Here is a 23550-nt window from a genome sequence, read left to right as displayed (position 1 = left end):
ACCAGAAGTTCCCACTTGGTGATCTGGCCCATTAGACACCAAAAATGCATAAATACTTTGATATTGTGGCCAGCTGTGCTTAACAAATGGAGTCATGGAGGAGAAAGAAGTCGTCGTTCAGTACTGCTGCCAACAGACATATTTCCTTTTATGGAGGCCCATTCAAACAAGTGCTTAGTAAGTGGAACACAGCTGTAGTCCAATGTCATAGCATCTTCTTCATCACATTACCCTAGGTGTTGGATGCATCACTCTCACCATTTCAAGAGTGACAGTGGATCTTGCCTGTGGGAAGAGAAGCATGAGAGGAATGTCCTCAATTATGATCCCCTCCCTCTATTGCATTCCATGTTTCTCTCTATTGCATCACCTCTGAAACCCAACATGATGTCAGTGAAAAAGTGCTCACAGAGAAGGTTAATATTTTGGGTTGCTCTTCATCCCTTCTAAGAATATTCTATTCTAGCAAAGTTATTCACATTTTTTCTATTGTTCGGTGTTAGTGTTAATGGAATGAACAAGCAGTAAAAGGTTTTCAGAGAAAAAATAGTAGATTTTGTTAGAAAATGAGAGTAGCTGAAAAATCACATGACCCTTTATAACACAGACATCGATCTTCAGCTTTATGCATCAATATAATGACATCTAACAACCCACTATTTCGACCATAAGATGATAATTCTCAATGTTTCCTTCATGTGTTTCCTCACTGTTTGCAATGGATTCTGTCTTACTGTTTATCTTTTCAAGGGAGCATTTTCTTCTGGGGATGATTAATGGACTGTTAATTGCTTTCTGAAAGACCTTAAACTGTATTTCATCACTTGCAATGCACTATGGTCAAGTGGCAAACAAGAGAGAGGGAATACTCTCTATTACATCACATGACTAACAATGAAGGCACAAGCCAGATGCGCATAGGTTTGGGGAAATTTTATATTGAGATAAGGTGAATGCTCATTTGAAAATTCATTTTCTGTTTATTGATAAATAAAATACAAGTTGGGCAAAATAAAAACCTAAAGGCCTGGCAGTTGTTTATGCTCTGTGCAGCTCTGTGAGTTGCCTGATGCTAGAATGCTTTATTAACTAAACTATTTGAAGAACAGAGGGATACTGCCTCTACACTACATGACTTATCCTTATACGTTGACTTACCTAAAACACTTTCTTGGATTCCATTCTTTTTTTTTTTTTTTAATTATTTTTTTTTATATTTGAGCCTGGCTGAAAAGGGAATAATTACCTCCATTATCTCTGTTGTGTTCTTTCACAAAACCTTCCTTTCAATGTGATGTTTTGTTTGAAACAGTATCATCATTTGGACCACTCCTGTGTCTTCCTCACTGATTGTTTGCTATTTGTTTATTCAATTTCGGTCTACTGAATAAAATTATTGAATTTGTAATTTTTGAATTAAATTAATCAATTTCCAGTCATTTCACTTATCTAAAGTATCATTCTGAATCATAATCCTGTTTTCCGTGCTATAAATTCTTCAAGTTTTATGTTACCCACCTATTTTCAGAATGTATTCTCTATACCTGAGATTTTTAAACGAAAATTTGGAACTCTACTGGTCCAGAAAAAAAACAACCTAGTCTGGACTCAGTTGACATGTTCTCATAACTCACAACCCATTATTCATGACTCCTCTTTAAATGTTTTGAAAATATCTGTTCTCTCACTTAATAACAGATAAATCATATTTCCTTAGTTTAGAGATGAGAGCATCCTGTCTGACTGTCAAAAATTTTGTTTAATATTTCAATCTTCTCTTCCCATTCTCTGAGATAATTACTTTTATGAAAAGGTAACTAGTTTGCTTTGACGTAAGTTGTGGTGGAAACTTGCAGAACAGCTGCTTCCTATCACGGAGTTATTCTACAGATGCTCTTAGATTGTTTAGTAATGAATTAAACAAAATACTTCTCCTGATACCAGAGTTCAGCTGTTTTATGTTTTCTCAACTACGGCATTAGTATTTTTTTCAGTTCTCTTGTGCCTCACTTGGCCTTCATGAGCTTTTGAAGATAATCACTAAAATATGTAAGTGAACTGGCTAGTGTTTTAGGGATCTTATCAGATCTTGACGGTATGAACACTCTATTTAATTCCTTTTTTTCTTTTCTTTTTTTTTTTTTATTTTTCTGCTTTTCTGGCCTATGTTCCCACCTTGGCTTATATTGCTTGTAAGTAGTACTAGGGATGTGGTCAAAATAAACCTCTTTTTGTGATGGTCAAAGCAACAAATTGTATATGAAACTCCAATTACAATTTATAATCAACACAGCTGTAATGAAACATCTTGTTACTCTGTTTCTCCAAAGAAGATGTCAAGTAAATCTTTTTTTAATCCATTTTCAAATCAAAAAAAGGATTTTTTTTATTCCCCACCCCCTTCCCCCAAGGAAACTATGCAGGACTTACTTTGATTAATGAAGTAAAAATTGTGAAAACCTTCTCAAATCAAGAGCAATTTCCCATCACCTCTCAAAACGGAAAAGAAATTATCTTCACTGGGCTTGAATGCATGGCTCCTGCTTGTTCTGAAAGATGACTGAGGGATTCTGAATAAAAAATTAGTGAAGCCTAATGTCCTCAAAGTAATGTGAATTTTTCATTGATTTATTTAATGTCTTCATATAATTACGGAAATATTGGAAGAAATTATGATTTATATTCATAGTCTTATGACTACCTTCATTTAATGAATATTTTAACATATGGAGTGACATTCAGACTTAGGCCTAAGAGCAGCAGAATATACAGACATACACTGCCTGTGTGTGAATGTGAAACATATTCATCTGATATTTGTTAAGCTGTAGTGATATTTCTTTTGGAAGAGAATTGTGTTTTGTAGGCCTCTCACTGGTAATATGCTTTCATGAAAGGTTAAAGGTAAACATAATGGAAATCATAACACATTAAAAAATGTGACATCCAATTCTGAGGGAATTTTGCAAGCATGCAGGTCTTGACCTGAAAAAAGAATTCTAAAGCCAAATCTTTCAATTTTTTATGCCTGCAAAGCTTCCACTGGCAGCAAACTCTGGATTCATGAATAGCACATTATCAGATGCTTCATTTCATCCCAACTGATGAAACATTTGATTTTAGGGTTTTGGGTTTTTTTTTTTGTTTTTGTTTTTGTTTTTGTTTTTTTTTCATAATAGAATAACCTAGAAGTCATCCAGCATCCGAATTCATTTAAACATTAAATGAAGATTAGAGAGAGAAATAAATGCAAGTGCCTGATTTTGATCAAATGTTACCATGAGAACTTCAGTGCCTTCAAAAGATATATTATTATCAAAAATTATATTGCCATTTTACAAGAACTACTATAAAATAGTTTTAAAATTGAGTACTAAAGGCACACCTAATCTGTGACACGTTCAATGAAATTGGCAAGATTAGAAAAGACCATGTCAATGATCTTGCTGAAGTTGTTGAACATTTGTCTGTTTCTTCATTAGCTCCACTGTGCAGCAACTTCCCTGCCAATTTTTTAGACTTATTCCTCAACTTATGTTGTGATTTGCTAATTTAGTGACCAAGCATTTAAATATTAAAAAAAAAAAAAAAGATATAATTAAGTGCTATTTATTTGACTTATGCACTTATTAAACATAAGTGCAACTTCAGTACATCATCCTATAAAACCCATTTTACCCTGCACCAACTTAAAAGTAAATTCTAACTAATATTTTCTTATGTTATGTGATAATCATTAAGTTTACATTTTTACAAAATGTAAATACTTGAATACATTACTACCATCATGTTGTAATCAACAGAACAAGAAAGCTTTTTTTTCCCTCAACATTGCTTTAAAATATGAGCAAAAATCTTACGATCAATCAGAAGTTTAAGACTTCAGGAATACCTCAGAGAATCCATATGTTTTAAACTTATTCAAAATTCTGAGTGGAAACAAGGGCATATTCAGCTACTTGTAGCAATTATTTCAACAGCAAAATAGATGAATCTTATTAAAATTATGTAATTACCCAAATAACCATCCTTGATTGGAAGAAAAGTATTTAAGTACTTATATGTAAATGCATTCTGAATTATATATAACAGAAGTTTTGCATTTTTATAAGGACATCATGTTTACAAAGAAGAAGAATATGTATAACAATGTATGAATTCTGTTTTTCTGATTTAATTTCATATTCTCACTGTCTGGAGATCACTATTTCCTCAAAAAATAAACAAACAAAAACCAATGAATACAATTTTTGGAAAATATTTTTTATTATAAAATGTACAGTATATTGACCTAAACATTATAAAACACTGTAATGTATCAGAGTCTTGTAAAGACCAATAATTTATAAAATGAGACCAAATTCATTGTTACTCTTTCTAGTCTCATAGTCTGATTTAAAAATATATATAAAATATATATATGGATGATTTGACTGGAGCATCCATAGTAGCTGGAAAAGGTTTGTTTGTATGTTATGGTAATTAATGTCTGCATGTAATTTTATTAAAATAGATCACTCTTATTTGCTAAATTAGTTTTTGATTTTGAAGAGCTGATAGGAGAACGAACAGAAAAGTTAGTAATCATATTCTATAAGACTAGATTATGTAAAAGCGCTGCAGGGGAAAAGAAAAGTATGTTTTTCCAAAATACTAAAGCACTTCTATCACTGCAGCTCATTTATTAGCAGTTAATACTTCTTTGGTGCTTTTAAGGTGCTTGTTAAAACACGGAATAGCTTTGGACTATTGACAAAAACAGAATACTTCAGATCTCAAATGCTACTGGGTAGCATGAAAAAACACATCACATTGTCTTAACAATTTAAAGACCTTTTCCAATGTGTTAATTTAGATACATCTACTGCCTTCTTCTATTGCAGGGAAGTACTATTATGTTGAGTACAAAAGCAATGCACTTTGCATGAAAACAGATTTTTTTTTTTTTTTTTTCTGCCATCAGCCTTTCTGGCTTTGTTGCAAACAGTACTTTCCTTGCTGGCAGTGACTGGAACTCTAGCACTGAGCCAAAGGCATTTGTTTTAGTGTTAGAATATGTGTATGTAAGTTGTTTTCGAATCACTGCCTAGTATATTTTTAGCAGTGCATTTATAGAAGCCTGCATCCCTTTGAGAAGACTGCTGGATGACTAATGACCCCTGAGGGTGGAGGAATTTGTTTCCATACAGACGGGATTGAGCTCCTGTTGTCAGATGAGATTTGTCTGGAAGCTCCCATGTTATTTCTGCTTTAGGAATCCCAATGGCCATACAGTTCAGTTTTACTGAATTTCCAGGCCTGGCATAGATCACAGGTGCTGGCTCACTAGTAATCCGAGGGGGATAGGCTATCACAATGACAGGCACGTTCATAATAGAAGTGCCATAGTCACTGGACACCTTGCACAGGTAAGTGCCCCTGTCAAAAACAGAAGCTTCACGCACTGTCAGTGAGCCATTCTCCAGGAGGGAGAAGCGACCCACAGCCTGGGGAGCATCCAGGACCATCCCATTGGGCAGTGTCCAGGAGATCTGCGCCCTCTGGTTTGGCTGGGTGATGCAATGGAGCTGCAGAGTTTCTCCATTGATGATGCTCACCAGGTTGTTATACTGATTGCTGATTTCTGGCCTGAGTCCCACCTTCAGGAAGACTATCCGTTCCATGTAACCACCTGGGTTTCTAGCTGTACAGCGGTAGGTCCCAGCATCCCCTGTGGAAAGACCACTGATGTGTAAGATTCCATCCCGCTTATGGTAAAATCTGTGCAGACGGTTGCCACTCAGCACTTCTGTGCCATTGGGAAGGATCCAGCTTGTGGTGGGCTCAGGGTACCCCTGGACTGAGCAGTTCAGATTGATGCTGTGCCCAGCAATGGCAGTGATCCTTTCATTGACAGGGTCCCTGAAGGAAGGTTTCTCCAAATGGTCTGTGATGACGAGCTGCACAATCAGTCTCGCTTCACCTCCTTCATTCCGTCCAATGCATACAAGCTGCACTGCATCTGTCTGCCTCACCCCTCTGATGTCCAAAGTACCATTGCGATGCACAGTGATCCTGTTTCCATAGTAGGGGGCTGGCAGGATTACTCCTTCTGGAAAAGCCCACAGGACTCGTGGAGCTGGAATGCCTTCAGCTTTGCAGTCAATAAGCTTCCTGCTGTCCCTGATGGCTGTCTCCCTTACAGATGTTATTGCATTGAGATGCCCGTTGATTCTGGGAGGTTGAACATTGACATGGATCCAGACTACTTTCCGATCTTCTCCAGCACTGTTCCGCACTACACAAGTATAGTTACCACTGTCAGATCTTTGCGCCTTTTGGATGAGAAGAGTGCCATCCCTATATACCTGGTATTTTTCAGATAGAGTAGGAATGGGCCTGTTGGTTGGGGAAAGCCAAGTTACTTTGGGTGTAGGTTCTCCTTTGGCTTCACATGCTACTGTGACAACATCACCATAGGGTACATTAATAATGACATAGGTTTTGTTCCGGATAGTTGCAGGTTCAGCCACTACTTTGACCCTTACTTTCATCTCATCCTTCCCAATTTGGTTCTCAGCATAGCAGGTGTAGTCCCCTTCCTCTCTCAGTCCAACATCATTGAAATACAGGGTTCCATTATTGAAGACCACATATCGCTTTGTCCGGCTGCCACTGTCATCTGACTGCATGAAGGTATTGATCATGCTGCCATCTGGCAGACCCCAGGAGATCTCAGGATTTGGTAGACCAGTAGCTACACAATCAACTTTTAGGTCACCTCCATACTTGACCTTGTGGTTATTCTCATTCTTGTGCTCTATTTTTGCAGGTTTCATCATCACATTCACTTTGAGGACCACATAGTCATCCCCAATCTTATTGCGAGCCACACACAAATAATCTCCTGCATCTTTATCTGTAACTGAATGGACAACCAAAGTCCCATTGCTGAATACTTTGATTCTAGTCTCCAAGTTACTGTAAGGAAAGAAAAGAGGATATGAGTTGCAAAATCACATTTTAGTAATTACTGAGTGTAACCTGGGGAAAAACCACAATCCAACAATATGGAAACAAAGGAGCAAAGCTGTCGTTAAGACAATTAGGTGATCTGAAATATCCAAGACAGTCACATGAAAAAGAAAATGGAAAAAAATAATTCCACTGACTCATAACCAAACAATTCTACCCTGCTTTGTGTAGTGACTTTAATATTATTCCTTTATTTTGAACCCTCTGACTACATACGCTGAATTCTCTAATACGTTGTGTCTGAATGATACACTCCATCCAAACCTATATGGAATGTAACTATGGAGTCTGATACTCCAGTACTCAGTTAAAAACAAATCTAGATGAGCTACTTCCTCTGGCCTTAGGTTCAACATTTTTAACCCTCAGAAAATCTCAGATAGGCAAAATGTTCAGACTCAATAATACAGAGTAGGTAGCTTCTACAGTGTTAATTTTGTTAATGATCTAAATGTCAAAACATGGCAAAAAAAATTACATGTGCTAAAAGACTATTATTACTTTCCAGTGCACTATGGAATTGGTGCATTGTGTCCAGAAATAATTTCCTCAGTGGATTCACACTTTTCTCCCCAATGTGAAGATGTGCTATATAAACTGAAGGTCATAGAAGAGAAAAGAAACCAATAATTCTGGATTTTGTACTATCTGTAGATTACTCAAATACTGTTCGCCCAATGAAAATATGCTGACTACATTCCACTATTAAGAAAGCTGTTGGTAACTGTGTATTTAAATTTCAGTATATTTCTTGTATACAGTGCTCAAAGAGAATTTATAGAGTAGAAACTGTGTTTTCAGCAAAATCTGAGGACAGTTTTGTTGTTTTGGAGAATCAATATTTTACTTGATATAATGAATGTTAGAGAAGGTATTATTTTAAGCATGGTACCATCTAAGTAAGGTAACATTAATTTATCTAATGTTAAAATGTTCATGATTACTTAATTTATTTGTCCCATTTTTATAGTGTATAATGATAAATACAAGTAGAAGTGAAAAATAGTGATCCCAGTTGTTCTAGGGGAAGTATGGATCTATGCAAACTCTAAATATACTATCATACTCACTGAAACAAGACTTTTTGGCACTGGACTTGCTACATTTACAGACACAAATAGTGGCAAATTATTCTCAACACTTGAAGCCTTCTTTTCAAGAGTACTGCTGTTTTCAGGAAAGTTATGCTATTACATTACAACTTGACTATCTTTTGATATAATTTCAAATTCTTCCTTAATGGTTTTAGCTCTAATTCAAAACTCACAGAAGGCAAGAGTGAAGCTTCAGCAGATATGAGTTCTCTTAATGTTTGTTCAATTCTAATTTAGTTTCAACACCTGAAATAGTAATTTACCTGTGTAGGGAATCAATCATCCTTTTGGAAGGTAACCTCCATAGTATCCGAGGCCACGGGTCACCAGAAGCACTGCAGTCCAAATGCAGGATACTGCCATACGTTACATCTGTCCTCTGAGGAGAGCTCCCAGTGATTTTAGCATTAGATGCTTGTTTCTTCACATGAAGTTGTATTATTCTCCTGGCAGCTCCCACCATGTTGGCGGCAATACACTCGTAGACCCCACTGTCCTTGGGGGAGACATTGCGAATATAAAGAGTTCCATTGGGAAAAACAAATAAATTCCCATTGACAAACTGGGAAGGTCGAATTTGTGTGCCATCGAAGAGCACCCAACGGATGCTGGGCGAAGGTGCTGCTTTGGCAGTGCAGTGGATATTAATACTGCTACCAAGGGGCAAAGAAATGTTCTCTTGTTTATCCTGTTGAATGATGGGGGGTAAGGCTGCAATGTGGAGCCTCACTGCTATGCTGTCAGCTCCTGCAGCATTGCTAGCTATGCATTTGTACACTCCCCGGTCTGAAAATGTTGCTTGCTTGATAGATAAGGTTCGATTTTCATGAAGCATTATCCTGCTTTCTGTAGTAGTGACTGTCTGCAAAATCTTCCTGTCTGGGAAAATCCATGAAATGTGTGGACTTGGAGTCCCACTAGCCTGACATTCCATTGCTATGGTATCTCCAAAATAGACAGTGACATCTTGGTAGCGGGAAAGTAAAATTTTGGGCTGATGGGCTACAACTGTGAGCACAGAAATCATTTTATCTACACCGTGCAGGTTCTGAGCTGTGCACAAATACTGTCCACGATCCTGAAGCTGAGCATTTCGGATAAGGAAGGTACCATTTTTCAAGACTTCAAACCTTTGTAACCTGGTGTTGGCTGTCATTAGAGCTCCTAAGAAATTAAGAGGAAAGAAATAGAAAGGCAAAGGGTTGGTTTTTCAGACATGCTTTCCCGCACTAAAGAAGCCTTATGGAAGACAACAGATCTACTTAATGCCAACTACAACTTCATATGGATCACATGACATCTTCTGATACTGTCCACAGTCTGTTTCTAGTTCAAATCTAACCATACAAGCTTGCAAGTACATGCAGTATGGGAACCTTTACATGCTCTGTGCTTTACTTTAGAACTTCAGAAAATTTCTCTTTTGCTTATGGAGATAATACATACAACATTATTTAAGGTGGCAAAGCTAACAGTTATTCACAAGCTTTCTAGCAAGTTCAACTGCTGTGAATAATCTTTTGGTTGCTATTCCTCCTTCAAAAAATAAATTAATTAAATGCTAGAGCTTTTATTTTACTACAAGAGGTACTGCTAACTTATTTTTATCTGTAACTATTGCTTGCAATTAATCACATTTTATCAGTACTGATACAGACAAAATATTCAGTGTTTGTTCTTTGTTTTGGACTATCCCTGTAATTACGTTGCATTTCTATGTAAAATCCCAAGTATTAGTACTGTTAAAACTGTGTAGAAGAAAACTTTTTCATCTGTCTCACCTGTAGAGACTTTTGTCCAAGTAATAAAAGGCTTTGGTTCCCCCACTGCATCACAAGGGATAAGAGCATCTGTTTCAGCAAGGACAGATATGCTCTGAGATCCTTTCGTGATAATTTTAGGTCTTTCTCCAGGTGTCCTGAAATTGCTTGAAGATTGAATTACAGATAAATTGTGTGATGTAATGCCTCCCACATAAGGCACAGATGGAACTTTTTGGTGATAGTGGGCATTTTTAAGAGGCTGAAGAGGCTGAACTGTAGTCTGGGGTCTTCTGCTCTGAGAGAAAAAGGATGGAGGGGTTATCTTCAAAATCACTGCTGGTGGTGATGTGGTGGTTGTGGTATATGAAGGCACTGGAACAGCTGTAACTTTCTGCACTGTAATCCGAGGAGGGGAGACCTGGGCAACCTTCTTCTCATTTGAGTCTTTTGGAACTGGTTGACCAGGGATCACAGGTTTAGGATGTATACCCAAGTGAGGTAAAATCCTTGTTCTGTTGAACAGGAACGGCACTCTGGAACTGGGATAGTAGGGTATCTCTTGATTTGGTAGTCTCCCTGCTGTGCCTCTGTTATCTGGAACAGAGTTGCTACCAAAAAATCTTGAATTCATATTGTATCTATTCTGACCATGATTACTAAACTTGCTTGTAGGGAATATATTTGTTCTGTGAAATGGAGTAGCTTGTGTTGGGGTAGTTGTCTCTCTCTCAGAGGCAAAAGTTTTTTTGTCCTGGATGGTGTTTGCTGCATATGCCGTTATCTCTGGTTTGTTTGTGTAGTGAAGAGGCTGATGTGTCATAAAATAACGAAATGAACCTTGTGTTACAACATATGGAGGCTTCACTGTGCCTCTTACTGGAACATGTCTTGGAGGCACAACCGGCAGTCTTTGATTTAGGCTTGGTATCATTCCAGCGGGTGGATGGGGAAGGTTTGGATTTAGCAATATACTGTTATTTGACCTGCTACTGTACATCTCTTTGAATTGTTCCTCTTTAGACTGTATGCTAATCCTGTTTTGACTAGAGAAGGGAGTAGGGCGTACATTCAGTCTTGAGCTCACCACCGTTCTTTCACTTTCTGCTTCAACTTGTTTTACTGCTGGCAACCTTTCCTGATTGAAGGCATTACTGGCTTTGGAAGTATAATGAAGAGAATGACGTAAAGTGCTTGAGATGGGGGGAGGAAGAGTAGGAGGTTTTGTAAACGGAATAAGGATATAGTGTGTAGTCTGAGGTTTTTCAGATGTCTGCAAAGTGGGATCGTGATGAAATACATTTGATACTGTTTCCTCCTTATCCATGGAAGATGATTTTGCCCCAGCATGAGACACAATAGACATCTCTGTTTCTGTATGTGGAAAAGTTTGAGTTTCCATTGTGCTGAAGGAGGAGGACATCATTTCTTGTTGCTGGGGTGTCTCCGTTATTGCTGGTGTTTTTGAAACTACTGTGGGCTTCCATAACTCCTCTGAATCTGAGACATCTTCAAGAACTTCCAATGTGTCAGAAGGAATACTTAAATCTGTCACAGTAGGATACATCGGCTGGAATGTTCCAGCAGTAGCTTCATTAGCCACAACATCTGAGTGAAAAGCGATGGTCTCTTCCTGAGATTCTGGGTAACTGGATTTTGTAGATGATACCAAGCTGCTCCTATACTCAGAGGTAGTTGTACTTGATGGTTCTGCCTCACTATCTGGAGCTTCAGGATCTGCTTTAAGGCTACTCTCTTCAGATACATTCTCTAATGAGTCAAATGTTGGCACTTTATTTTGCTCTGGTTTCTGAGGTGCACTTGACTCTTTTGTGGGAACTGTGTTATGTGCAACATATGATGACAAAATTGTGATGGGTTCAGTCACTGGAAGTACCAAGGTTTCAGGAGTAGAGTGTGTCATGTATTTTCTTTCAGGTTGAGAAGTAGTAGGCCTAAAGAAAGAAGCCGTGACCACCTCTTTGGTTTTGGTCATTTTCCCTAATACATCAGGATCAGTTACTAGTGAAGGAGTGATTTCCCTATGCTCCTCTTCCTTAGCCTGTATTTTGACACTGCTTTTAAGATCAGGACTTTCAAGTACTGTAGAGGAAGCCTGGGTCACAGCTTCAACTTTAGACGTTCTTGGAATGTTAGGCATTGCCTCTGTAGTTAAAACAACACGGGGGAAATGTTTTGTTCTTTGGCGGATTCTATTTGGTCTCAGCCTCCTTCTCCCATAAGGCCTTTTCCTAGCATGCTGAGTAACTAGTGAAGGTGTTTTCCTATAGGGTGTTGATGTTGTGGCAGCAGTCAATTTGCTGATGGAAGCAGCAGTTATCTCCTCTGTTTTTTTGTAAGAAACATTCTTGGTGCTTGGTGAAACAAACGTGGGATCTGTTTTTGGAGTAGATAGGTTTCTCTGTTCTCTTCCCTGAATACTTTCTGTGTAAGTGCTGGACATGCTTTCTTGAGTCACTGTACTTCTGTGGGTCTCTGATTCTTCCTTGCTCTGGACTTTGATGGATATAACAGCTGGAGAAGTTGTACTTAAATCTGCTATTTTTGTCTGACCAGTGGATCCATCTCTGTGTACATGTATGAAGTCATTGCTTTTTACTGTAACAGATGAAGAAATGACAGTGGAACCTACAGAATCTGCAGGGATGTCATACAGCTGAGAAGGTGCTAAACTTATACTGCCAACACTCCTTTGATCCACTTCATTTAATCTCTCATTTCTCTCCAAGACATTATAAAGATCTACAGTCTGAGATTCAGCTAGGACAGAAGCATCAAGTGGTAGCTCAGCAAAAGCAGAATTTTCCTCTGACTTAGAAGATACAGTTGCATCTACACGTTCCACTGTGAATGAATTACTCTGAATATTAAGATAGTTGGTCACTGTTTCTTTGGTCAAAGATTCTTCAGTGACAGCATGAGTATTTTCTGTGACTACAACTGAAGAATCAGCCCTGCCATCCTGATGCTGCTGGCCTTGGGGTTGCACTGTTGCAAGGACAGGACTCGATACAGGGATTTCAACAGAATGTACACTTGCAGGTGTTTTTAAAATTCTTTGGTCATAGAAGTGCTCAGTTTCTAGCCCTATTATTGTGGACCAAGTTGAAAATGTTTTACTGCTGTGGGAAACAGTGACTGAGAACGGCTCATTTTCTCCCAGTGGTGATGCATCAGCAGAAGAATCAATTACGTCAGCTGTTGTCTCTGAAGGCAGAGGGATGGCTACTGGACGAGGGACAGGAGTAGTTTTCTGCACATCTGATGGCAGTGCAGTTGTTAACAAAATGGCTGTAGCTGTTGTAGTTCTAGGAAGGTTCTTCCCACGGACCTTTGCCAAAATGTCAGCCCAGTGCTGTGGATTAATCTGTTTGCTTGCCATATTAATTCTCCTTCGAGATTCAAATGCCCTTCGGCCTTCCGCAACATTGCTGTCTTGGGTTCTATCAGTACCTTTCCAAATTTTCATTTTCCTTCTGCCTTTCTTCCCCTTTTTAATTTGAGCCTCTAGCATCTGGTCACTTTTTTGTTTAAAGGATATCTCCCTGTCCTTCAGGTGGTTCTTTCTTCGTGGGAATTCATCAACCCCTCCTGTGCCTGATCCTTCCCCGTCATCTATGACCCGCCCTCTTGTTTTCGATGAGCTTTTCGAGCCTGTGCGTTTTTTCAGTTTTATCCTTTTAAATGACCTGTCAGACACCATTTTATTTACTGTCACTCTTACAGTAAACTGATCTGATCCCTGCTGATTGACAGCCACACATCTGTAATGGCCACTGTCACTGACGTGGCTTTTTGGAATAAGCAAAGTACCATTGTCCATCACATATCCTTTTGAAGAGTTTGACAAAACATTAAGTACCTGGCTGTTTGGAAGAATCCAGCTCAATTGTGCCTCTGGGCTGGCAATTGCACTGCAAGGCAAAACTATGGGATCTCCAACATTTTTTTCAACTCTCACTATATCTGAGTCAGCTACTTGAATAGCAGGAGGCTGCACTAGAAGCCTGTAAGCCATAATATCCACATCATCTCTCACTTGGGCAATGCAGTGATACAAGCCAGCATCAGTGTAACTCACTGGTTTGATTACTAGTTGACCACTAGTGAGAACAGAAAATCTGCTGTCCTTTTGATTAAACGGTGCCTGCAGTTTTGTCCCATCTGGAAAGAGCCACTGAATGAAAGGACGCTCAGAGGCTTTCACGTTGCAGTTCAGCTGACATTCTGACCCTTCTACCACACTCTGTGCTTTCCTCATGCTTTGATTTTGTTCTATCATTACCCAGCTTCTCTGCTGCCTCATGTCTTTGGTATGAATTGCCTGAGAAAACACAGTAAAAAAAGATAGCACCACTTTTTTCCCTGTACTCTGGCGCCTGTTTAATTGGATATTTATAAGAGGTTGCATCACCCAGGAAGGCTCAGCCAGTATTTGAGCTTTTACACCTGTGTAATAAAGAGCATCATAGTCTGAGCCTTGCTTGTACCGATAGCTTATTTTAGGCTCCTTGCTGAGCATAAGTTCCCTTTCTAATTTGACAGGCACTTCACTATAATAAGCAATCAGCTTCCACAGTTTTTCATAGTTCTCTCGATTCATTGGGCATTCAAAATCCAATGATATTGTAGCATTTATATCAATCTCCTGAGTCTGGATTTGATTCCACTGAATCTTGGTAGAGCCTGTTGGTTTCTTGATTTCACAGTTCAAATGGACTACATTGCCATGCTCATCAGTCATATTCAGTGTAATGTTCCATGGAGAAGACTGAAACACTTCCAGAGGGAGTTCATAATTCTCACCATCTTCTTCGTCTTGAGTGCTGCTATTGTGCCTCAGTGAGGACTGAATGATAGGTTTCCTACAGGAAATATCTTTCAAGTTTTGGATATCTTCTTTTTGCAGCTGTTTTGGGCTGTTGCACCTAGGACAGAGCTGTCCCCCTTCATAGGCTTTGTCCTTTTTGCATTTTAGAACACCTGTAAGCAAAGAAAAAACTAAAAAAGTAAAAGAAAACACGGGTAAGCTGTAGAATTGTGTCCCAGAGTTAAAGAATTTCCAAGATCGTAAGATGTCATGGGAAGCATGGTATGACACATGGACATGTGGCATATAGAAGCCAGTGTTTTTTTTTAAATGCTATCTCTTTGTTTTCACAGTTGAATGAGCCTGATTCTCCTACCAACCACAAATTCTTCTGACTGTAATGACAGGTTACTCTGTTGTTCTGGAAATTAGATTTGTTCCTTCTGAATCAAGTGACTAGAAATTGATGTGTCCAGAGCAACATTTTAGAAGCCTGCAAATGTTTATGCTGTGTAAAAAAGCCTGAATGTATACAACAACAACCTGCTTATCTATCTTTTGGACGTCTGAAGACTAGGTCATACCACCTTTCAAAAATGCATCATTTGCCTGAGAAATGCCAGATTTTTTTCATTAAAAAAAAAAAATAGAAGTTTTTAACCTTTAGTAGCTACAGGAGAACTATACAGTACTGTACTGGCACACACACACACACACACACAAAAAAAAAATAATAAAAAAAATCCCCTATAGCTATTAAATTTACTATACTGCTTAGTTCCTGCACTTGCAATCTTTTGACAGCAGAAAAAAAATGAAAATGTCACCTCTTCCCTGATCTCTGAAATAACTGCAAACAAAGAACAAAACTGTAATGACAAAATGAAGATTAAACAGAGGAGTATTAGAACAGGAAATGATAGCCTTGAGTCCTTCTATCAGTGCCAATAAGACTCTTGTCTGGAAAACAACAGTCGTGTATTTATGTTTAACTTTACTATAGCTTCAAATGCTGCCTTACATAACTGATTTGGACACATGCTGTATTCCAGTTTTTCTAGGAATAAGTGTCATGTTGAATACTACTGAGGAACAAAGGATGAATGAATGAGTTACAATGTAAAATACTAGAAGGCGAAAAGAATATCAAAAATGTCATTACCTATTTTTTAACAGAAAAACATATACTTTGCTAGTCTGAAAGATAAGGTTTATAGAGAAATTCTTACAAATGTAATAATTAAGTGAAGCTGTCAATTACTTGCATATTCATATATGTTTCAAAGATGAAGTAAGCATACTTCATGACAGGGCTAGCATACAGTCACCTTATTAGCAGTTGCTACACTGATTTGAAATACTCAAAGTGAGCACTGAAACAGCACTGCTGTTTTCCTGTCAGAATTCCCACAGAAGTTAGTGCTACAGTTGTACAAAAATACAAGAATTGTCACACATGAAAATGGCATAGAATAATTATCTTCTCTTTCCTAAAATCACTGGTTGGTTTATTGTAGAAAAATAATCAACTTGAATAAAAATGGTAGCAAGTCATCACTGTGTAGGGAATAGAAGACCATCTAATATTTCATCACTACTACTTGGAGTGCATCTTAAGTACACTTAATATACTCACTTATTTGATAAGGGAGAATATATAAGAACATTATTACATACAGTAACAGTCAGACGCCTCAATTATGGCTCCATCAGTGACTCTTACACTATGTATTAAAGTATCATACACTTCTAAAAGTAAAGCTAAGTACTGCTAATACTACTAATTTTCCTAATAGTACAGCTAAGTGCAAAATTGCAATGAACATATTCTAAGATGACAAGATCCATCATCATCAAATGCTTTAAACGGTTATATAAATCACTCCAGAACTCTTCTGAAACCTCTCCAGTTGCAATTAAATGATGATTCCCTCTTTAACAGTTGTGGTGTAACACTAGTCACTCTGGTCTACTACACAGTAAGCACTAAGTAACCTGAGATGGGGCACTCAGATACCTGAACTGAAAAACAAGCATTCAAAGAAGCTGACATTTAATGGGTTCCTGACCTACAGGTATTATGCAACTGTTTTGTTTTGGTTTTGCTTTTTTTATTTTGCTTCTGCATATGTCTGTAACTGTTCTAGCCTGGTACTTCTCTCACATCTAAGCCTAAATGACATTCCTCTGAAAAAGTGGCAGGATTGTAGGTGTAAACTGCCTCCCTCAGAAAAGTAAGTTGTGGTCTATGGAGAAATGCCAATGAATAACAGCATTAAAGTTAATAGCTCAAAGTTAAAGGACTCACAGAGGAATCTGGAAACTTGATTCCCACATTCCTTCCTTTGCCCAACAACATAGTGCACATAGGCATCGTGTAAGAAATGCCAGCCAAGAAATAACAAAGCTATTCATATGCAAAACTTTTTAAATATTATGACTTGAAAATGTATTTCTAATCTTGTTCTTACCTCCAGAATTTTCATTCCAATCAAGGAGCCACTGTAAACTGCAGTCACAGGCCCATGGATTCCCATGAAGGTAAAGATTCTCCAGCAGTGGCATACCTTGAAACATCCCTGCAGGCAACATGCTAATAGCATTTTCTGATAGGTAGAGATGTCTTACTGTTGACAGTTTAAAATAATTAAGAACCATAAATGTTGAAAAGGTGTGTGGATGAAGCTGCTGGAGTAAATTTCCTTCCAAGTGGACCAGTCTCAGAGAAGTTAATCCATTAAAAGCATTTGGATGAATAAACTCGATTCTGTTGTGGTCCACATGCAGCCTCATTAAACTTGAAAGTCCATGGAGAGTTTGGCCAGTTATAACTTTCAATTTATTGTAACTAATTTTGAAGACCTTAAAAAAAGAAAAAAAAAAAAATAGATTAGTTTTGTTTTTGTATCTAAATCCAAACAAGCATTCCAAAGTTTTCCTCACATACTCAAATATCCTTTGCACCACTAAAAAAATGATTTGCTGGACAAAAGCTGGAAAATAAACTGAATATTATTTGGCATTAATAAGCATGACATTGGCAAAGTTAACAGGAGTCCAATATTTTAGGGCAGGGCGAATGTTACCTTTATTCTAAGAAAGATATTTTAAAGAAAAAGCTTATTTTTGTCCTCAGTTATTCATATAAGTCAGAATTTAGGAAATCTAGGAAGACCTGAGCATTACCTGCAGGGACATGAGATCTTTCAGAGCACCATTAGGTATATTCTGAATGTCATTTCCATGAATCATAAGCAATTCCAGTTTAGTGAGTCCTGCAAAGGAGTTTTCAGATATAGACTGTATACTGTTAAACCTGGAAAAAAAACCACAATGCAATTACATTTTACACAGATGACCTTTTAAGATCCCTTCCAACTGGAATGATTCAATGATCATGGACTGCAGATGTAAAATTAGTATAACCTAACTTTCAGCAAAAATTGGATGGATCTTAGCACACTGTCAAAGAGCCAGAAGTAACTGAAACATTTTTATAAGGCCAAGTATACTTAGCTCATGTTTACATTAAGATTTCTTTCAAATCAATTCATGGCACTTTAGTCTTAATTTAAAACTGGGAGTAACAAATAGGCGTTTAAGTTCTAATAGTTGTTAGTATGTTTTTCCATGCAGTTCAGTTTATGGAATGGTAATAAATTAATGGCTTGTATCCAATCCATGATGCTATGGAGCTTGGCAAACTGGGCTGCAGTGTTGCCAAAACAGCATCTAATAATCAATGAATAAAGACTTGGAAAGAGGACATTAAAAATGGATATCTCCCAAACAACAAGAGAAGCAGGAAGTCACATCATGCTTAACTGCTGCAACAATTAACTGGCTGCATCAATTAATTACATAAGATCTAGGAACTGAGTTTCCAATCATATAATTTGAGCCCAGGAACCTTTTTGTAAGAAGTAATACTGAAAATCTACCTTTTGAAAACTATTTGATTTCACTTTGCGCTAACAAGTCAGATTTTATTTGCCAGTGCCTAAGTCTTAAGTTTGGCTGCCTAGTTCTGCATTTGAGTTTTCCAAATGTAGACACAAAAATCAGACATACAAGCTAATCTGGGCATGAAAGCTCCAAATTAAGCATCCAATTTTAAAGATTTTTTCCTATTTTTAAAAGTTTCTTTCTAGGCATGAAGGGAAGAGACACAGAGAAATGTAAATATTTTGATGAGGGAATACTTCTAGATTCTCATCATCTTACCTATCTGAAGATTCTGAATTTACAAAAAATTCAGACTAATATTTCAGTATTTTTAGTCCTACCACAGACCACTTAAATTTATACTGCAGCCATCGTACTAAAACTCCTTTATCTTAAATCAGTCCTTCTGGGAAAAAAAAAAAAAAGAAAGAAAAAAGAAAAAAAAAGCCCACTAAAAACCAACCGTCTTTAAATATTACAAATTAAATTTTCCTAAATTATTTCTAGTTAGGAAACGAATCATTTTTACATTCCAAATACATAACACCTTAAAATGGAAATATTCTACAATGTCTTCTCAAAAATGAAAGAAATGCAACAGGTAGGGAAGACTGTTTCAGAAAACGTGATCTGCAGCAATGAAAATACAAAAAATGGAAAAGGACTTTAACCATAGCAGCATCAAATGATGTACTTTTGTTAAAAGACAAAACAAACAAACAAAACAGAATAAAACTTCCAAAATGCCTACATAATTTAGAAGCTTAGAAAAAGATTTTTAAGATCTTCTGAACCAATTCAGGAAAAGAATTTGCTGTAGAATGTTAATGTATAGAGAAGAGGTGACTGAAGATGTATAGTTTTCAATGTGGGACAAGAAAGGGGAGGGCAGCTTGATGCACAGGATTTTTGAAGTAACGTAACATTAGGTAGGCTTCAAAGAAGAGTAATGAGCCAGGGAAACAAGGACATGGATTACTCATCAGGCTCCAAAATACTTTCATTGCACAGTCGAAGAGGCATATAAGGCCACTTGCAGACATGTTCTGGTGTATAGAATTTGGCCAGTCTGCACTACAGCTTCTTTGGCAAGCACCCTTTAATGAATCTGCTTCAATGACTCTCTTTGGAATCATGCGTTAAGTTCATCAAGTCAAGACAAAATTAGTAGTCATTGTGTACGAAATTTTATTTTCTCAGAAGGGATCATGAACAAATAGGCTGAGACATGCTAAAAAACAAACAAACAAACAAACAAACCCCACATCCTTCACATCACAGAATGTTTTAAGATTTACCCAATTGGACATTCATTCAATTCAATTTGTAATTGCAGAAATTTGTCAGTTGTGATTAACTCCAATACTAATTCCACTAATTTGACTCTGGGATGACTGAAAAATTGAATGAAAATTAAAAAAAAATTGATTTCTGCAATACAGATTTACGAGTACCTGGGAATATGAGAATAAAATCAGACTTTAGATGGATAAATTACTGGAGGATAGACAATCTAATTACAGAGGACAAAATAAATCAAGATCCCTACTATCACTCAGCATCATCAGACACAGGTTACAGGCCTTGGAATGGTGAAAGGAATTCATGTCAGCCAGTGACGTAATTCTGATATCAAGAAAAAGAGGACTACAACTTCTTACCATGCTATGTCATGCAATGGCCCTATACAGCACTTTTGGGATACACAGCCTGTCAGCAGTCACAGAATCATAGAATGGCTTGGGCTGGAAGGGACCTTCAAGATTATCTGATTCCAATCTCCTGCCATAGGCAGGGTTGCCATGCACCAGATCAGCCTGCCCAGAGACCCATACAACCTGGCCTTGAGCACCTCCAGGTATGCAACATTCGGAACTCTTCTGGGAAATGAGTTTCACTACCTCGCCACTCTGTGAGTAAAGAATTTCCTAAATCTCCCCTCTTTTAGTTTAAAGCCATTCCCTTTTGTCCTAACACTGTTAAACTTTTTACAAAGTCAGTCTCCTCCTGTTAATAAGCTCCCTTCAAGCACTGGAAGGCTGCAATGAGGTCTTTTCTGAGCCTTCTCCCAGGTTGAACAAGCCCAGCTCCCTCAGATTTTCTTCACAGGAAAGGTGCTCCTGCCCTTTGATAAATCCTTGTGGTTCTCCTTCAGAACCATTCAAACACCTCCACATTTTTCTTGTGTTGGGAGTACCAGGCCTGGCTGGACACAGCACTTCAGATGGGACCTCACAAGGGCAGAGATAAGGGAACAATCACCTCCCTCTCCCTGCTGGCACTCTCTCTTGATGCATCCCAGGACACTGGGCTTTCAGCCTTTGCACACTGCTGGCTCATGCATCTTTTCGACTCTGCCTTCTTATCTCATAGTCTGATAGATAGATGTGAATTGGCAGTACTCAGAGAAAGGTGACTTGGAGCCTGAATTCTCTTCCCCCATAGCAGTGATGTCTGCTTCTACCACAGTTAATTTCCTTGGGAAAAAACAAACAACTCCAAATCCTATGGAGTAACTTCTCTTTACTGTACTGCTTTAGGATACGCTATCTCATTGTGATCCAAAATGCTACCTAGTTAGAGAATTTTACTTCTACTACCTTTTTGTGTATCAGGTATAACAATCAACATTTAGTAAATATCCCATAGTAGATTTAATCAATACAGTTTTCAAACACTGTAAGATGCATGTACTATTTGTCAATAACAAGTGACAGCGTAAAAACTGACAGCACCGTAAAAATACTTATTTTAAAAAAAAAGGAACTTTTTTTTTGGAACATGGAACTTACACTAAAATTCCCTTCATGCCAGTAGTTGCAATGTTTGAAATATAGTGTCTGGAAGTAACAGCAATCTGCAATTCTACTTAAAAAGTGCACACAAAGATCCTGGAATGCCGCACGTGTTCGAAGCATTCCAGGATTCCACACCAAGAACGCAAAAATGTTTGCTATAAACTGCAATACAAACCCAAAATTGATTCTTTCCACATGTTTAGAAATCCTTGCCGGCACGGCTGCTAAGGATCGAAACGTGCAGTGGACTTCGGTGGGGACGTAGCAGGCGCAAGGGTGGGGGCAGGCCAGGGCTCCTAGTGGGAGCTCCAGCGCCAGGATCAGCACCACGGAGAGTGCCCCCACCGCGGCCCTCTCCCGCATCGTGTCGGCTCGCCTCGCCTCGCTCCTCCTGGGTTGTACAAGGGAACAAAAAAAAATAGGGGGAACGGGGAGGGGGGGCAGAGAGAAGAAATGATGATTTTTCAATCCCTTGAAAACGCTTTATGTACTTTCTGATGCTCTGCAACCTCGCAGAAGTTCTGTAGGCAATTAAGGCAAAGTTCAACTGGAAGGAGTTTTTATTTCATCGAGGTCTCTTGCTACTTCAAAGTCAACTTTTTTTCTTGTAACACATTTCAGTACCTATTCTACTAAAGTTATTCTGTCTCCTTAAGGTAATAAATTTCGTAGGTTTGCTCTACACATCAAGGCTAGTGCCCATCTCATCTAAAAATCAGAATTTCAAAGGAAGCATCTAGTTCAAGCAAGTTGCCATGGCTCCCTCTACAGTCGATGAAAGAAAGTCATTTTCATCACAAGGTAATACTAGATATTTATCCCATTAGAAAACTGCCTAAAATGGTACAAATCAACCTCCTGAAGTCCCTAGGCTGCTAACTAGATTTAGATTTAGAAATACAAGCACAGCCCTCAGAGGAAGCACAAGCGCAAGATTAGAAGTATCCATAACTGCGCCGTGTCCATCAGCACTGAGGTTCAAATTCTTAGAGCAGCGCAGGTGAAGACCAATGGCTGGGCTCATGGAGAGGCGTTTGAAGAGGCACACTATGCCAGATCTGGCAAATAAATGCAACTGATGATGAGCAACTTGAGCACCGGCCACGTCTGAGTATCAAATAATTTGTACAGATGTATCATTACAGATGAAGCTGCCTAGCTTTGAAGAAAGTTTGCCTCCCTGTTCTTATCTCCACCATCAAAAGACTTTGAGCTGTTCAGATTAAAGCCACACAAGGAGGCAAACTATTAGCCTCAGAAATTTAGCATTCCTGCTCTTGTATAACAGTGTGACAAAGAGGGAAAGACAGTTCTGCTGGAGATTATTAGTTCCATTAGTCACTACTCTTAGTATAAACGTAAGCTTTTCTCAGATCTGCCAGCTAGTGAGAGATTTTTTTCATCATTTTTTGCATCATGTGCAAACCATTAAGTTCAAAGGAGAGGCTCATCGAGATGAAGACGTTTTTCAAATATCTGTGGTTAAGTTAATGAGACACTTACCATTCTTTGAAAAAAAAAAAAAACCCCACAACAAAAACCAACTCAAAAACCAGCTTATAATTTGCTCTGAGACTATTCAGGTGCCGTTTTCCTTAAATCTCTCTTGAGCGGAAACTCCTTTCCAAAAGCATCCCACCCACTTCTGGGAGGGGGCACCTCATAGAACTGCCGGAGCCGCATTGCGCGGAGACCCAACTCCGCGCGTCAGCCTTCAGCAGGACCCCGCGGGTCCGGGCGCGGCCGCACCGCCTCTTTTCGCCGCCGGAGGGCGCCCCGCGCGTCTCCATCGACGCCTACACCTCGGGCCCGTCACCGCAGGCAGATGCTTCCCATTAGGGAAGAATTTCCCCGCAGGGCTCCGCCCGCAGGGCGCCCCGCCGCCGCCCCCTGCTCGCCGCAGCCCGAGCTCCTTACCTGCGGGCCAGCGCGGCGCTCTCAGCGGGCGCCGCCCGCCGCTCCCATGCCCCCGGGGTGCTGCGGGCGGGCGGCAGCGCGGAGCGAAGCGGCGGGCCGGCACCTAGCGGGCTGCCCGCGGGCCCTCCGGCAGCGGCTCGCCGGGGCACATCGCAGCCCGCGGCGGCACGTCTCGACGCCGCCTTAGGGCT

General features: G+C 38.9%; 1 protein-coding gene across 1 annotated transcript; it reads right to left on the bottom strand.

Moving 5' to 3' along the window:
* Positions 1–4242: 4242 nt before the first annotated feature.
* Positions 4243–21805, bottom strand: MXRA5 (matrix remodeling associated 5). Its single transcript, XM_042810866.1, has 6 exons — positions 21618–21805; positions 17886–18015; positions 17171–17561; positions 9890–14872; positions 8372–9272; positions 4243–6960 (listed from the first exon to the last, which is right to left on the bottom strand). The coding sequence occupies exons 1-6, from the start codon at positions 21803–21805 to the stop codon at positions 5049–5051; spliced, it is 8505 nt and encodes a 2834-aa protein (XP_042666800.1). The 3' UTR covers positions 4243–5048.
* Between the last annotated feature and the right edge of the window lie 1745 nt (positions 21806–23550).

Source organism: Centrocercus urophasianus, unplaced genomic scaffold (assembly GCF_019232065.1).
Source record: "Centrocercus urophasianus isolate 14NV4802_14NV808 unplaced genomic scaffold, USGS_Curo_1.0 seq_12, whole genome shotgun sequence".
Taxonomy (NCBI): Eukaryota; Metazoa; Chordata; class Aves; order Galliformes; family Phasianidae; genus Centrocercus; species Centrocercus urophasianus.
Note: the sequence above shows the minus strand (reverse complement) of the source record. Positions and strands in the feature narration are given on the sequence as shown.